At 48.6% G+C, this 18,122-nt stretch overlaps 1 protein-coding gene across 4 annotated transcripts in view; it reads right to left on the minus strand.

Annotated features, from left to right (window-relative positions):
- COL22A1 (collagen type XXII alpha 1 chain) overlaps window positions 1–18,122 on the minus strand; it is a 258,511-nt gene that overhangs the window by 126,499 nt on the left and 113,890 nt on the right. For all 4 annotated transcript variants that reach the window (XM_040494491.1, XM_040494492.1, XM_040494493.1 and 1 more), the window contains exons 18-22: window positions 15,319–15,363; window positions 10,903–10,947; window positions 10,597–10,626; window positions 10,274–10,327; window positions 6,248–6,301 (exon numbers count right to left, since the gene is read on the minus strand). In XM_040494491.1, the coding sequence (XP_040350425.1) occupies window positions 6,248–6,301; window positions 10,274–10,327; window positions 10,597–10,626; window positions 10,903–10,947; window positions 15,319–15,363 (228 nt within the window). The remainder of the gene's footprint in view (window positions 1–6,247; window positions 6,302–10,273; window positions 10,328–10,596; window positions 10,627–10,902; window positions 10,948–15,318; window positions 15,364–18,122) is intronic.

Raw genomic sequence — 18,122 nt, forward strand, 5'->3', positions numbered from 1 at the left:
TGATGGTGATGGCGGTGGTGATGGTGGTGATGGCAGTGGTGGAAGTGATGGTGATGGTGGTGGTGGTGATGGTGGTGATGGTGATGATGGTGACGGTGGTGGTGATAGTAACGGTGGCAGGGTGGGGGTTAGAGTGGTAATAGTGGTGGGGGTGGGTGGGATGGGCAGGGGTGAAGGCAGTGGCTCTAGCAGGGGTGGATGCAGCAGCAGCTATGTAACCTCTGCATTTTGGACCTATACTTGGCTGTGGGGATTTGAGAAGTGCTGGCCAGAGCAAATTTTGCAGCAACAAAGAACTACTTTACTAACAATAAGCCTGTTTCTCTATTTCATTTTTCTCTTCTTCTCTTTTAAATTGCTACCCTACACAATATCTGGGTAAGTGTTTGTAATTTATCACGAGGGCCGATTTTTCAAGCCACTCTAATGCCAGGATGCTGAGCGGGACTAATCTTTCCAAGGCTGCCTATCTGCCCACGGAGAAGAGGAAGCCCGCAAATGCAGAACAGCAGCTCCTTCCCAGCCAGGGCGCGTGAGCACAGCCATGTGCAGGCCCATTCACAGCTGAAGGGGTTGCCGGTGCAAGTGATTCTAATACGTGCCGTATGGTCTTTTGCTCAGTTCCTGTTCTCCATGCCTCCAAATGTCACTGATGATTATTTTCTACTGGTTAGAGCTGAAACCAGGTGCTCAGGGAAAACCTAGGGTGTCCTGATATAAACCCTGGCTCCATGCCATGCAATGAATCAAACGGTAGCCTGTGATCCAAACGATGCTGTTACCATCTGGTAGAGTAGGGAAGAGTAAGAAAAAGGGCTTTAAAAATGGAAAGGTAAAACAAATTCAACCCAAGTTGCCACTTGACAAAAGACCACCCGTGTTTCCCTCCTCAAATCTACCAGTGACGGAGCGGACGGATCCGATCGCTTTCAGCAGGAGACCCTCAGCTCCAAGGGCAATGGCTGGGGATGAAAGCCATGTGTATCCAATGCATCCCCTGAACGGGCACTGGCAGTTATTAAGGGGTCCCAGACCTCTCCAAGGCACCCGCCACCAAGACTGCTGATGTCCAGATGAGAATTCTGGTGCCTCCATGGACACACACCCACACACTGCCTCCCAACGCAAAAACAGTCAAGGTTTGGAGAAGGCAGACCTCACTTCTAATCTCTGCCCCATCATCTATACTCCGCATGACATGGAGTAATCTGACTTACACGTCTAAATCTTGGTTTCTTCATTTGCAGAATGGGAATAAAACTGCCCTACCTCACAGGATCCTTGCAGAAATCAGTGAGAAACATGGGTACAGTTGCCTAGCTAAGTGCCTGCTTAGCCTCCTCCGTGCAACCACTGCTTTTTCCTTCCTACCTGGTATTAGTTCTGCACCTGCTACAGATCCCATCTTAATATTTTCTCAGGGTGCCTGGGTGGCTCAGTTGGTTACGTGTCGGACTTCAATGATCTCATGGCTTGTGAGTTCAAGCCCCACATCGGGCTCTGTGCCTACAGCTCAGAGCCTAGAGCCTACTTAAGATTCTGTTTCCCTCTCTCTCTCTCTCTCTCTCTCTCTGCCCCTCCCCTGCTCATGCTCTCTGTCTCTCAAAAATAAATAAACGTTAGACAATTTTTAAAAATGTTCTTAAAGCAACAGACGCAATCAGGCACATCATGAGACATTTGGGAATCACTCCATCGCTAGAAAGAAGGGAGGCATCATATTTGGTAGGTCACTTCTTCGGTTCTCACCTATTGATGAGAGAAGAGATTCCAGAAGATGTTGGAAAAAGGATCAAAGGACCCAAAGAGATTGTCACCAGCTCGTGGGAAAGGCAGTGACAAAGGCCTGAGTGACCCTGTCCATCTCAGGGATCCCTTCTGTCATGATGATTTTATAGACATTCCAAGCTCTGCATTAAATTGAAATGCCTGACAGCACAGAATTCTCTTACACAAAAAAATTTTCCCTTGGTCATCCAGGGAAGAGGAAAGAAAACATCGGGGCTATGCCAGGCGGGACTCAGCAGCACAGAGCAAGGTAGAGGCAAAGCCAAAGTAGAGGTGCAGATAGGACCCAAGTTCTTCAATGGGAACCCTGGGACCCCTTAATGAGGCAGATAGGCCTCGTTTCTTCAAAATGGAGCATGCGCCATGGAGGGCCAGAGCCCAGGTGACCAGATGCCCGGTTCTGGGTCCTGTCGTCCTCATGCTGTGCACAGAGTTGGCACCCAGGCAGCGACAGGCATGCGAGCATGAGCCACTCACCCGTGCACTCTGGCTGCATTAGATGCTGACTGCAACATTACTCACTTATGCCTATCTTATAGGCTGAGATGTTCTGTTTATGCACTTTTTATGTGTGTATAAAAATATACATGTTTTACGATCGTGGGGCACTCTTCTAAGTGCTGCAGATACAAAAATAATGCTTTCACAGACTTACATCCGTGAAAACAAAAATAAACAAATACTCAAGAAAGAAAAAAATAGAAGTCCTCTACAAAAATTAAAATAGGCTGGTGTGAGAGTGACAAGGTGTCTATTTTGGGGTGAATGATGAGGGCATGAAGAGTTTGCTTTTTTTTTTTTTAAGTCAACCTTGTGGATGCTTCTGAGTGCCCAAATGCTTCAGTAGCCTTGAGCTCCAGCTGGTTCTGCTTCCAGAACATTCTGGAATGTTCAGCTATGTAGCAGTGCTCCCCATCAACCTCTTCCTAATGCCTGGCTCAGACAAGCGGGAGGAAAAGAAAAACTCAGAAAGACAAACAAGGTAGCATCACCACCCTCCTCCTAAGGCAGGGAGCCCAGTGGGGTGACGATGGTCCGATGTTATGCAGAGGGGTGCCTTGTGTGCTCTAACTCTGTGGGATGGCCCGGGGGTGGGGTGGGCATGGGGGCTGCCTGGCTCCCGATCTTCCCATTTCACTATGCCATTGTGGAAAAATCCAGCTTTGTCCAAAATTAACATGTTTACCTTGCCGGGGATTACACTGTCTGCCTGTTGCTAATCTCTAAAATAAAGGATCCGGATCTCTTTCCCTAGCCCGTACATTCGTCTCAACGTCTCAATTCCTGGATCCTGTGGCCTGTCATTGTCTTGTCTCTTCCCCTTTATAGCCTGAGTGTGTGCAGTGACACCAGGGAGTGATGTTTCAGCTGAAGCAGATGACGAGGAAATGACAGGTCACCGTGAGGGAAGGAGAGACAGATAATTTTCTGAGTAAGTCATTCTGTCTCGGGTTTTCCTGACTCAGCCAGAGGCTGACTGAGCAGGAAACTGCCGCTCAGCCCACACTGACATCACAGTCAGTCTCTGCAGTGTTTGCCCAGTGGTGCGGCCACCGGACTATAGCAACATCCGTGGGGTGCACCCCAGCCCGAGTCAGAGACTCACAGAGGACCACTGGAGAGCCAGGGGACCCCAAAGACACACAATGGTCGGCCTCCATTCACGACAGGGAGCAGGACGAGGGAGGAGCCCTCCCTCCATTAATACATCGCCCTGCCCGTGGCCCTTGGCTCACTCTCCCGTGCCAGACCCTGTGTGTCCCCACCACCTGGCACACCGTTGGGCCAAGATGGGTGCTCCCATAGCCCCTGCCCCTGGTCTGGGCCACCACCCTCCCCTTCAGCTCTCTGTCCAGAGGCAGGATGTCCTCTCCAGGGGGCACTTCCTATGTCTGCATCACCCTCTCCAGTGCAGCCATCAATTCCTGCTAAAATGTCCTGGCTCTTGCAAGGCCACCTCAGACATCCCCCTTCCTTGTCCCCAGAGCCCACTCCCTCTCAGTGCCCTCCCCTCCCACCCAGATCCCTCTCTGCTGAACACCGCAGGGCCCCTACCGAGGCATTTGGGTTATCTGTCCATATTTCTCAGGACCCTCAGGCTGTGTGAGAGCCTGGAAGTTGAGACCATAATCTCTTCAGAGATTCCCAAAGCATTTAACTGAGTGCCCGTGCGTCATAAGAGCATGACATGAGCTTTGTGGGCAGACGGACACATGGGAGAAGAGAAGAAGTCAGGCTTTAGAGACGCACAGTCCCAGGTGTGCATCCCCGAGGGGCAGCTGCTGGTGGTGTTAGATCAGAGACTGCCCTTCCTCTGCGCAAAGGGGGCCGATAAACACTTCCCTAGGAGCGCTGGGGTCTGGCACATGGAGCTCAATACCTCAATTCATAGAACTAGCCTCTACCCTGGTTCCTTCTCTGGGTCTCCTTGTCTTATCCCTCAAATTTCCATTCCTGGTGCACATATGCAAGTCCCAGGGCCCCTGGCCAGTGTTAAGGTTGGGACAGGCCAGGCTCCCAGCGCACGGCAGGCTGGTGCTAACCTTAGGAGTAAAAGGTGTTTCTGGGTTTCTGGACAAGAACCATCCTGGGGAACACACGAATGGCCCTTGGGGGGCCAAGAAGTCATGGCCAAGGAAGCGTGGGCCTCAACAAGCAAGCTCCAAGCAAGAGGTTTCCTCTCCCCTCCTCCCCTTTTCTAGGAGAGTCAATTAGATAGAAATGTCAATTAAAAAAAAAAAACCACCTTCGTAGTCATGTTTGTATCAAGAGCCCACTCAGCATCTAATTCTACGTTAGGAAAAGTAATGTTTGCATCAGTTTGACACCAGACGAAATGAGGCTCACCTAAACATCAATTACGTAATGTACAAAGACTGCTGCTTTCTCTTAAAAGGCTGTGCGCGAGCAAGTTGGGGGAGTGGGAGTCGTGACAGCTGCCACGTCTTGCTGCTCACCAAGGACGCAACCCCATCCTAGGCACGCTTTCTCCCCAAAACCAGACCGGTGGCGATGCCTTCCACTCTAACGGAGGAAACGTGCCCAGAGAGGCTAGGTGACTTGTCGGGTCACACAGCTGCCCAGAAGCAGGGCCAGCTTCAAACCCGGGTGCATCCTGCTGCACAGTCCAGGGCCCTCGCGTTGTACGGGAGAGAAGCGACCGGCTTTGCCAGGGAAACTGAGGCCCGGGCTGGTGATGCTGAATCTGAGGTTGAACATCCAAGTTTTTCTAGTGGGATGAAGGCTTCCCGCTCTCCCACCCAACCCTGCTACATGGTACCTTTCCACGTCCCAGCTAGGCTTCCAAACAAGTTCCTCTTACAATCATAAGGGTTCAAGATGGTTATAGGGTGCAGCGGTGTTTGAAAACCAAAGGAGGAAGTTCACTGGTGGGTAAGGACAGGTTGGGGTCTGCAGAGTCATAAAAGCAGGTCACCCAGTTTCAGAACTGAGGATATAAAGCATGATGGGAGGGTGGGTCCAGCCCCCTTACACAGAGGGAATCCACGGCACATCTGTAACACCGTCCACTTCACCGAGCTACAGAATCTCTGGGCTACAGAGGCCACAGAGGGGGTTGGACAGCCTCTGCCGGATGAAGGCCCCATTCCCACCCATCCACCAGTGGCCGCCTGGCCTCTGACCGAGCACCTGCAGGGACACTGAACACCCCATCTTCGGTAGCTGTGCCCCTTGGAAAGTCTCTCTGTGAACCAGTCAAAGATGCTACAGGCTTAAGCACCAGAGGTCAGCGAACACGGAGTCCCTACTCTGTGCCAGGCAGGCTGCTAGGAACTAGGGACACGGATTTGGGGGGTGGGGGGCAGTCTCAGTCACTGTAGGGACACCAAAGAGGACACCTAGCCTCACTGTGCTTCTTCATCCGTCTGCCTTCAACCACAGGACACTGTGCTTAGCGGCGAATCAAACCCATAAAGTATGTACAATCTGGGTAAGAAGACAGGTGCTTAATTAACTCAAGTTAAAGTAAATGAAATACCCTGAGATATTACAGTGCTCAATAACAATATGGATGTTTCAACTAAAGTAGCTAATAGCCTATTGGCAGCTCTCTATTTTTCATCCCTATTTTTAACTCTTTCCTGGAGACTTGGCTCAAATATCACTTCTTTTTTTAGGAAGCCCCGGGGGTCCTGCCTTTCTCTGTGTTCTCTCAGTTCTCTGTGTTCTCTCTGTGGGCTCCCTTCTGCTGGGGGCTCTGATCACACGGGGCTGGGGGTTTCTATATACATGACTCAGGGCAGACAACAGACCTATCCCCACGTCTCCAGGACCCAACTCCAGACCCACATGTGAACTAAATCGAACCCTTCAATCTGCTTCCAAGTCATTTCAAGAGGACAAGACGGCACCATGTCCTCTGTTTGAGCTGCTGAAATGGGGTCCCTGGCATGGGTGAGCCAGGGATCAGAAAAGAAATACATGTTATATTACTCACCCGGAGACCTTGCAAACCAGGAGGTCCAGCCTTGCCTCCGGGACCCATCAGACCCTTTAGGAGGAGGAGAAAGGGGGGAAAAAAAAACCATGGTCAAACACAGTTCAACATCATAGGTTATACTTGGCCTTTTCACTCTCAGTGGGTAGGAAAATACCATCCTATCCCAATGGGGGAAACTGGGAGGTCAGGAGGGAAAAAAGTGCTGCCCCCTCAAATCTATAACACTTTAAATGTTTGTTTATTTTTGAGACAGAAAGTGAGGGAGGGAGAGGGAGAGAGAGAGAGAGAACGTGCATGCGAGCAGGAGAGGGGCAGACAGAGAGAGAGAGAGAGAGAGAGAGAGAGAGGGAGAGAGAATCCCAAGCAGGCTCTGCGTTGTTAGCACAGAGCCTGATACTGGGATTGATCTCACGAACTGTGAAAGCATGACCTGAGCTGAAATCAGGAGTCAGACACTTAACCAACCGAGTCACCCAGGTGCCCCAAATCTTTAACACTTTGAAACGTGCACACCTATCGGACCGAATTAAGTATGTTCAGCAACCAAGATGTAGGCAACACCATCCACACTTTAAAGATGAACACAGTAGCGGTCAAATGCCTTGCATTAGAGCTTTGCATAATACACACACAAAGGAAGTGTCTGGAACCCAAGTGTTTTTAGCTGTAAGGCCAGTGCCATTTCCCCTGAATGTCGCTGGCTCAGCAAGAACTAGCTTGGGGTATGTGACTCGGTCCACAGTGATGTGCAAAATATGGCAGTCTGGACAAAGAAACGAAACTATCTAAGAAAGATCAGTTTCAGTTGAGTAAGGAACGCTGGTGCAGGAAGGGGTCACACTGACCTGATAATTCAAATCCTTCCCCCAAGACCCCCTCCATATCTGCTGCATGACCTCTGACAAGTCCCTTGGCATCCTTGAACCTCAGGTGGCTCCTCTCTGAAGCGAGGATGACATACCCACCTATCGAGTGGATGTGAGGACCACATGAAGAATGGACACAGAAGCCCCAAGTTCAGCTCCCACCACCCTCCTGACCGCACCCTGATTTACACCCACGTGATGGCACCTCGAGTGAGGCATGCGGTGGCAGTGGTCAAATGAGACCCTCGGCTCTGTGGCTCAATCGGCAACTTCCCAGGTGGATCCTGGCCAGAAGCTCCCCCTCTGTTCTTCCAAATCCGCACTGTCAACAAATGCTATCACGCAGAGAGCTACCATTGCCAGGTTTGGCATGACTATTAAGTGACAGCACTGTATTTAGATCCAAGTTCTTTTCTCTTAATAACACCATGGAAATAAACACATGACTGGAAAGCCTGCAGAAACTACAGGTTTAAATCTCCTTTCCCCACAAGGATTATCTTGCCGAGCTCAGGGCACACAGCAAGGAAGGAAAGACTCTGCATAAGCGAGTTTTCCTTAAGCATCAACAAACACCTTGCGTTTGATCCGTGCACTTTCCCTTCTTTATTTCGCCCCGGCAGACATTGATAAAATGGCCAGGGCCTGTCTTGTCTCGGGAAAAGGATGAAGGCTGCACGCCTCCTGGACAGCTCCAGCATTTGGATGCAAAACACTGTGCACTGTTTTCCATTTAGACAAGGGGATACGTTTTCCTCTCGCTGGGACTGCTGAACACAAACTCCAAAATTTTCCATTCCCCACAGAAGTCACCGAAGCCAGCTTCTCAGTTTGATTCAAGCCAATGAATATTTAGGGAGCGACTGCTCTGCGGAAGGCCCAGGGCCAGGTGCTGCTGGGGATTCAAACCAGACAGAAATGGCAACTGATAAGGGTACTGGGCTTAATAAGGCTGCACAGAGCACGGCTTGGCACATGAGCTCATGTAGCCCTCACAGCACGTTCACGTGGATGACGATGGTGATGATGATTTCTAGGTACGGAATAAGGCAAAAGAGGATCAGAGAGGGTAAGTGACGTCAGCAAAGACACAGGGCTATCTGGTGGAAGAACTGGGACATGAGACCAGACGTCGCAGTTCAATCCCAAGCGCCTTCCTTTCGTGGCCGTCTCGCTCCTTGTGAGCTCACACAGCAGTCAGGCCCCACTTTAGTGCTCCTCTTGAACAGCGTTAGAGGGCCACTCCTCTACAAGCATGAACTAAGTCCCCACTATGAGATAAACTGTGTATTTAGACAGGGGAGAGACATTGGTCCTGACCTCAGAATCTTCCAGTCCTGGTCTCTCCTCACGGGTCTCCCTTTCAACAAGTCTTGGGGCAGGCTGTTGTGTTTCTGAACTCCTTGCAATAGAATTCCATCACCAACACACTTTCTGCACTAAGTCCCATTCTATGGAGAGCATCTAGCAGGGGGGACAGCTTCAGAACCGCAAACAGCCCCATCCGGGGCTACAGGGTTCAGGCACTCTGGTGTCCGAATGTGCTGAGGGTTCAGGGCTGTGTGCCCTTGTCCCACAAGATGGACCGCAGGAACAACACACGCGGGGAATCTCGTTAATCATCTAGAGATTGCAAGTGCTTACTCGACAGTTATTTTTTTCCTATCTCCTTCATTAAACTATGACATCTACCCATGTGTTTTCATCCCTCTAACTCCAGCGTTAATATTTGACCACAGACATTTAAGGGTTCTTACTTCTGTCCCCTGCTTCATTTATCGTAAGAAAATCTGCATAAAAGGGAGGATCCAGAATGAGAGGTCAAGAAGGCTGTGTCTTCATTCATCAGGGCTAGGCACTGTTAGTTTCCTACTCTTTAGTGGGGGACGTGAAAAAAATAATTCCCCTTTATACATTTCAGAAAAGTATCACTACCTTGTGCACTCAGAGGTAAAAAGAGCACGGGTTTGACAGACATATTTGGGTCCAAAGCTCATTTCTACTTCTTAATAGCTGTGTGACTGTGTACAATCCATTCAATATCTCCATACTAAGGTCCTCATTGGTAAAACAAAAATAATAACTTCGCTCTTGCAGATTTAACCTGCGTATGTTTGCACAGAAACATATATACTATAGACTTTCAGCACTTGCCAATTATAGATCTGAAATATATATGCATGTATGCACAGAAATCCAAACACTGAGAGCACACATTACCTGCCTTTTTCTACTGTTAAATCTCCCAACGGTTATCATAATCGTGGGGAGCTCTGGAGACCAAGCCTTAGAGAAGTTAAACAAGACATTCAAGGTTACAGAGACAGAGGTGGCGCTTCTGACCCGAACTTTTTGATATGAAATTGTTCTAATTATATTGGAATTAAACATCTGCTAGAAGAAATCTGCTAGATTTCTTCCAGCTTCACCCCAACAAAACCATACACATTTACCCTAATGAGGAATGGGTCCTGATGGCTTCATATAAACCTGATTTACGGACATTTCACAGTAACAGCCGTCTTATTACCTTCGATAAGACATGGTAATTTGAAAGGGGCAGCAGCATGTTGCCAGGATGTGACTCTTGATCTCAGGGTCGTTGAGTTCGAGCCCCACATTAGACACGGAGCCTACTTTTTAGGGGACTCCTGGGTGGCTCAGTCAGTTAAGCATCCAACTTCAGCTCAGGTCATGATCTTGTGGTTTGTGAGTTCAAGCCCCGCATCCGGCTCTGTGCTAACAGCTCAGACAGAGCCTGGACCCTGCTTCAGATTCTGTGTCTCCCTCTCTCTCTCTGCCCCCCCTCCTCTCTCTTTCAACAATAAACATTAGATAAAGTAAATGGAAACTTAAACACCAGACTGCACACCAGAAATCCCACTAATGACCTCTTTTTGCCTGGGGGAGTGGTGCTGGGAAGTCAGGCTGTCTGGGTTTCAATTCCAGTTCCACACTTGGTAACTGCCTGGTCTGTGGCCAGTAATGTCACTGGTCAGGCTTCAGCCTGCTCTTGTGTAAGATGGTAACACCACCGCCTGTCGCCTGAGGGGATGGGACCAGCTTCTGCAATACCAAAGAGCTCAGAGGTGGAAAACCACTGTGCTCCAGACCTAGATGTGTTCAGAGCAGACCCTGGGCTGAGACGGTGACTTACCGGAGCTCCTGGTGGCCCAGGTGGGCCCTGGTGGCCTCGTGGTCCTGGAGCTCCCTGGTAACAGAAGCCAAACACACATTAGCCACAGCTCCCCCATCCCCATGACTCAGGACCCTTTGCTGACTCAGAGTCTACGTCCAGAGTTCCAAAAAGCGACCCAGAGATATAGAGCAGGAATGTGCATTCCTGGTGGAAAATCAACTTGGCCCATCTCTGGAAGGCTCCATCTGAGCTCAAAAAGCAGCTTCGACCCCACGGTGGTAGCCTTTCCATCTCTGCTCCTACCTGGAGCCCCACAGGGGGAGGACCCGGATTCCCCTTACCTGCTCGCCCTTCAGGCCCTCTCTCTGCACCTGTGGGACAAACCATGTGTCAGCAAAGAGGGTGGCCTTTTTTCAACGACCATTCCCCTCAGCTCCGGTAACAGTATGCGCACAGCCTGCCGTAATGCAACAATTTCTGACTCTTCTCCGATTTTATCCCACCTTTAGTGTTCAAAGTCTTGTATTCCAGCTCACGGGGTCAGAAGAGTTCTTGCTCATTCTTAGAAGCGAGGACCTTTCCACACACCCAATTCCATCAGCACATGAGCCTGGGATTCCCACCGCTTGGAATGGCTGCCCACTTACCACAGAGCCCGGTACCCCAGGAGGTCCTGCAGGCCCCACATCACCCTGCGCAGAAATGACACACACGTCACCAGTGTACCTTCTGCCACCTTCCTCTGCTGGTCCCGCCCCCCTTCGGGGCCCTTGATATCCACACAAGTCCATGGGACCACTGCCTCCTCTGAGCCCCAGCTCATGCTCCCGCCATGCGGGGCCTCCCTCCCTCCTCCTGGCAGATTTTCTGCGTCTAATTCTTATCTTTGTACCAAGATCACAAGAGCTTTTATTTTCTCCCTTCTGCGCATCCAGCCCAGAATCCGGTTGGTGCTTTCACAGTCCCTTCCAGCTCTTGGTCCACTCTTCAGTGAGCACCTGCGGTACAGGCACCACAGTGGACACAGCCAAGGTGGTGATGACACCTAATGGCGCATCCTTTGTGCCAAGTCCCCGGTTCAGCACGTGGTCAGCATTTCATGTTTATCAAAGAAGTAACACAGATGCTGTGATCACTCCCATCTGTTTTCACGAAGTCATCAGGTGCAAAAGACTTGCTCTGTGTCCCCTGCCCCAGCACCTCCGGGTCACCTGGCCTATGACGGCTGTGGCTGCGTCAGGTTTCCAGGGTGTGAGCCACATCTTGGTTCTACGTGGGGGCATATTTGGTGACTGTGGCCATAGAAAAATCTTCACTGCTATGACTCTAGTGCCCCATAGCTCTAAACAAGGACACGACTTGTAGCCCATGTTCCCCCACACAGTTTGGAGATACAACTCCTCATTTTCCCCTGAGACTAGCTCAGGGAGCGTGGGGAAGCAAGAATAAAGTGCTATTGAGTAGGCTAGCAAAGGATGAATGAGCTTCTGGATAAATATGAAAGCATCTCTTAAATGCCAACGCCGAGGAGCCAGAATGAGGGACTCCAGGCACGTGCGTGGTCCTGCGCTGCGTGGGAGGTCCCACTATGTGGACAGGGTGTGTTTTCGTTGCCACTGACACAGCCACAACTCCACTGTCCCCACTGGCTGCCCAAGACTCGGAAAAGTATTTCTGTTTACATTGCATCAGGCGATCTAAGATCCCAACTAAATGTTCTTTTAATAGACTTTATTTTTTTGGCAGAATTTTGGCTACACAGCAAAAATGAGAGTTAACGAGCACCCACCTTTCTTGCTATACCTTGTCTCTGTCTTGCACTTACAGTAATGGGGTCCTACCTCAGAAACACCTCACGATGCTGGTTTTTCCTCTCTGTGGCACCATCACGCACCCACCCCCACAGACGTGCACACACACTCACACACTGCATTTTTTTTACCATTCTAGACCCTCTCCAGATGCTTCTATGACATCTACACATGACAACTTCCATGCCCTCAGAAATCGGCTCACGTATCTCCATTTCTCCGTGAATGAACGTCCTTCAACCCCCACCCCCGGCCAAGATTATTTTTTCCCTAGGCTCCCAGAAACCTTATTAATATTTTGGTAACATGATTCTTCAAAGACATTCTGGGCTATACTGTAATTTCTGTGTGGCCATCTTATACACACACACACACACACACACACACATATATATAAACATATATTTAAATGAGATAATTAGATACATGTAGCTGAATAATGAATCTTCTGGGTTCATGACTTCATCGCCTTTCTTTCATTTCCACTATGCTTCAGCCTCGTTTCCACATTTACTTTTGTAGTATTTATTGTTGTATTCATCATCATCACACTTATAAAGAGCGAATTTTCGATAACAGTTATGAAATTACTGGGTACGTGCTTTCTCACCGGCTCAGGTAATTTTACAGACTATGACAGCCAGTGTCCTGACCTATTAAATCACTATTAAGGAAAACTACGATCCCGTCGTTCATCCGTAATAATTGTGTGTCTGTAGCTAATAGATACCAGAGCCTTTCCATCTGCCTGGCCTTGTTCTAAGGTCCTCTTCCCCTCTGATACTCTTTCCCATCTTAGGGATGGGGATGCTTAGGAACTTGTTCAAGGTCAAAAAGCTAAGTAAGTAAGAGAACAGACTAGTAGTCTGTCCGTGAATCATTTCTTTGCATTATTACATAGGTGATGCCTTTTTGCAATGGTCATTTTAGCCATTGTGGTAGTTAGCCCCCCAGATGGCCCCCAGAAGCCCCCGCCTCCTGGTGTTCCCCACCTTGTACAGTGACCTCCCACACGGTGCCAGTGCTAGGCCACATGACCAGCAGCGCACAGCAGAAGGGACGCCGTGCGGCCTCTGAGATAAAGTTACAACAATGATGGTGGCCTCCATGTGGACCCACATCACCCCGACCTCAGGTCACTCACCACCCGCTCCAAGGAAGCAGTTTCCCCTTTTGTGAGCAGCTCTACAGAGAGGCCGTGTAATGCAGAAGCAGAGCCTGTGGCCAACAGCCATCAAGGAACCGAGGCCCTGACGAAGACCATGTGTGTGAGCTTGGAAGCAGATTCTTCAGCTAACCACACCCTGGCTGGAGGCCTGGCCACAACCTCACAAAAGACCTTGGACGAGGACATGCTGCCTTAGATCCTGGCCCTCGGAGATGATGTGAGACCACCTGACGGCTGGTCTACACTTCCAAGGTTCAGGAAGATTGTTATGCAGCAATAGACAACCAACACAAGCATAGGATCAGTCAAGTAAGACTCTTAACACGGCACAAGGAGCGCGTCCCGGCCACTGAGATCTGCGGCCCATCACTGTGTGGGCAGGGAGTCCTGTGCGCCTTGGTCCAAGGCCACTGTGGGGTCTGAAAGAAGACACCCTAATTTTCTGGGCCTCTGTTCTCTCATCTGTAGAGTCAGGACGTATCAAAGACCAGCTTTGTGGTTCTGATGGCTTTCTCAAATAATAAAACATCTAAGATTTGTCTAGATGATGTTCTCTTAGAATGAGTTGTGAGGCATCCTATCACCTGAGCATCACTGGTTTCCTGGTTATTCCAGTGAATGACCCAAATACTGCCATGACCCGTCACCTTGTCTTAGACCTTCTGCTGTATTCATCATAATAAGTGATAACTAACCTGCTTCCCAAACTGCAGGGGCCAAAAACCAAAAACATCTATAAATGAGGTGGAAGGCTGGTAATTTCTCTCTCTCTCTCTCTCTCTCTCTCTCTCTCTCTCTCTCTCACACACACACACACACACACACACACACACACACACACAGACACAGACAGTAGCAGGAGTCACCTAGACCCAAACCTCAAGGATCATTCCCTCTTAGTGACTTGAAATAAATGATTTATTTTAGAATTTAGAATCCCCTGTCAAGGAACTGCGAGAATATATTAAAATCCTGACGCCAGGATAATATAACAATATAAATCTCAACTCTAAAAATACTTGGGAGAGAGAATAACTTAACTCCATTAGAACCGAAGCCCAAGTGAGCAAGTTTGGAAGACATCAACATTCTGAGGCTTCTTCAGCCTGTAGATCTGTCTATTTATTTATAATACAAACCCCGTCTGCTTCCATGAAGAGTCACAGCAGCCTCTCTCTCTCTGCATTTGCTGGGACTCATGCGAACCAGGAAGTGACCTTCGCCTGAGCTCCACGGTGTGACCCTGAATAGATGTGATCTTCTTGGCCTGAATCCACCTTAGTTTACCTGGATTTCCCCCCCCCCCCGACCCCTTCCTCCCCCTCCCACTCTCCCCAGCTATTCTCAAACCCGATGCGGGATGCCCTTCCTAAGGGCTTATGGAAGAATCTGGAACTCATGCTCTTTTCCTCTTATCATAACCCAGAATACACCACCCCTTCCTAATTTTCCCTGCCACCCTGCATGCTTAGGAAAGCTATTGTCTTCATGCACATTTTCACAGCATTTCACAATCTGCCAAGACTTTTTACATGCATTTTTTTTCCCACTGAGATACGGAAATTCTAAGCAGCAAATTTACTGAGTGAGGCCTTGTTGAATGTTCTAAAGGACATGGCCAGTATGATGAGATGCGATCTTTATTTTGTTCATGAAAGATCCAGTACATTTTCAGAATTATTATTCCGGTAAGAAAAAAAAAACACCACATTTTTAAAAATGTTGCAGAGAGGAGAGAAGGAAAAATGGAAGAAGAAGAGGAAGAATCCATCAGATTTTGTTTGGTATTAATTCACAGCCTGCCTTAGCCCCAAAAGCAATTTAAGTAGCAAAATATTTTAATAATGTCTGGGTATTATACAACAGGGATTTTTTAATGGATTTTTATTCCTCAAAGTAGGAAAACAAAATTTAAATAAAATAACCAGAAATTTCTTGTGAACTGAATTCCTGAGGCCCAGCTCATCACCTCTGTCTACACTCGGTTCCCAGAACTCCAGCTTGGGCCCTGATTTGTTCAGGTGGCCATGACCGTGCCCACCCGCCCAGAGCCCAGAGCCTGTCTCTCCCCAGGCCCGGCTTACCTTCTCTCCCTGGGGCCCTGCCACGCCAGGAGGACCAGGTCTTCCCTGGAGGAAAGAAAGGGAGGACTGTCACCAGCAGTAAGCCAGGAAGGAGGAGGTCAGGGCCTTGCAGCCCCAAAGCTCTCATCTGCATTTTCCCCCCAGAAATCACAGATCACACTTCCTGGATGGGACTTCCTGCTGGAAAATTCCTTCTCAGTGACCATCCCCACCCCACCCCCACCCCCGGCAAATGTCACATTCTGTGTGGTCCCCTCTGGACTTAGCCATACTGCGGTGTGTGGAACACCCATTCTGAGAGGCAAGGACAGTTTCCTGAAGGATATGAGGACACACTGCAGAAATTCCGAATGAGAGGCAGAAGCAGGCATCCATGATCTGTGGGGCATCATGGACTCTTCAGAAGATGCTGAGGACCAGTTAGGTCTCCAGGGCCAAGGGCGGAGGGAAAGGGCTGCCTGGACTCTGGGCTAGGATCAGCCAGTGCAGCAGGGAAAACCAAGGCCCTGGACGGACAGTGTGGGAGATGCTACAGACTGCCCTCCTCCTTCCCAGGGTTCTCACCAGGAAGCCTTCTAAGAGGGTCCCAGTGGAGAGCAGAGGAGGTAAAGTTCCCGCCGGAGCGGAGTGAGGAGGGGCCCTGAGCCACTCCACCCCGGGGGCCCTCCTGTGGGTCTCCTCCTAGGAGGAGGAAGAATCTGGAAGGCAGATGGACAACCAGTGTTCATCCCCGTGGACAAGGGACTCTCATAGGAGCTCATTCTCAAGGCATAATTAGAGATGTGCTCAAAGATGTATATGTGAGCTCTCTTGCTTCCTTTTTTTCCTATAAACAGCAAAGATGAGAACAGACCAAGTGTGCCCTCATAGGAGGACCCCCTCCGTGAGGCTCACTGTCCCTCACCGCTGCCTCCACACCATCAGTATCTTCTGACTTGCTGTTCATTATTTGGTCGCCTTTCCCCTGCAAGAAGGATGTTTTCCTTCTGGGCCATCAGCAGGTACGTATTTCTAGTGTTAAGAGTCAGCCCTGGGGCGCCTGGGTGGCTCAGTCGGTTGAGCATCTGACTTTGGCTCAGGTCATGACCTCACGGTTCGTTGAGTTCAAGCCCCGCGTCGGGCTCTGTGCTGACAGCTCAGAACCTGGAGCCTGCTTCCTATTCTGTATCTCCCTCTCTCTCTCTGCCCCTCCCCTGCTTGTGCTCTGCCTCTCTCTCAAAAATAAATAAACATTAAAAATAAAAGAGTCAGCGCCCTGGCACAGGGGCGGCACGCAATAAATATTTTTAAGCAACAAAAATGAATAAATGATAGCACATTCATACCATAGAATACTAAATGGTCACTGGAGTCCTGTCCCTGGTGAATATTTAAGAAAATGGCTACATATTTATGACATAATGTGAAAGGAAGGGGCAAGACATAAAAAGGTATTGATGGATAAAGAAAATGTGGTATATATATACACAATGGAGTATTACTCGGCAATCAAAAAGAATGAAATCTTCCCATTTGCAACTACGTGGATGGAACTGGAGAGTATTATGCTAAGTGAAATTAGTCAGAGAAAGACAAAAATCATATGACTTCACTCATATTAGGACTTTAAGAGACAAAACAGATGAACATAAGGGAAGGGAAACAAATATAAAAACGGGGAGGGGGACAAAACATAAGATGCTCATAAATATGGAGAACAAACTGAGGGTTACTGGAGGGGTTGGGAGTGGGGATGGGCTAAATGGGTAAGAGGCACTAAGGAATCTACTCCTGAAATCATTGTTTCACTATATGCTAATTTGGATGTAAATTTTTAAAAATAAAAAATTAAATTAAAAAAAAGGTACTGTTCCAATTTGTTAAGTGACAATACATATAAAACCAAGATGTTATTTGGAGGTGCTGAGATTATCCATAGATTTAATTTATATCAATATAGTATACTGAAGTTAATACATGGCAAGGGATTTGTATATCAAATTTAGTTAATTTATGTTATTATTTTATCTCTAAGCTAGTAATATGAACATATTAATGGACTGATAATGTGTTATGGTATACAAATACGTATTTTCCCAATTGTCTTCAAGCGGATGTAGAATTTTAGGTTTTATTTACAGCTTTAACCCTTTAAATAATTAAATTTAGTTACTTTTTGGACAACACATTCCCCCCATGGTTCAAATTTGTGTGCATGAGAATTCCCTTCCATTCCCTTCCACAAGTCAGTGAGGGGCCTCTTCCGGAGGCCATGAACAAAAAAAGTAGGTTTCAGAGAGAGTGCACATCTGCATAAGTCCTCAATGCAATTCCCCACACCAATCTACACTTGCCTGTACTTTCCACTTAACCGAATATCTATGGAACATCCCTATCAGCATGTTAGGAGTTTCATTAATTTCCATGGCTTCGTATTATTCCTCTGTAACTATATGGTTATAGCTCAACTATAACCCCCTGATTTGTTCGACTAGTTCCTTACTGAGAAGCTTCTGTGTTGTTTGTAATCTTTTACTCTCACAGAAGAGACACCAATGAACACATCTGATGCACGTCGTCCATGGCCTTTACTGCAATCGTCACATGGGTCAACGAGGTTAGAACGTATTGAAAGGGGTGTGTTCTCAGGGATCCCAATACCCTGGTGTTGGAGGAGGACTGTATGACCGTAAGCTGGAGTCTGGTCACTGGGCCTCCTGGAGCCTCCAGCTGAGCCAGAGCCCAAGGCAATCAGGCCCCACAGAGCTTTCTATCTGGCCCCAGTTGATCCTGTCCTCCGACAAAGCCTAGGCCACCAGAGCCAA

Source organism: Herpailurus yagouaroundi, unplaced genomic scaffold, assembly GCF_014898765.1.
Source record: "Herpailurus yagouaroundi ecotype Mexico unplaced genomic scaffold, PumYag 186, whole genome shotgun sequence".
In the NCBI taxonomy this organism is placed as follows: Eukaryota; Metazoa; Chordata; class Mammalia; order Carnivora; family Felidae; genus Herpailurus; species Herpailurus yagouaroundi.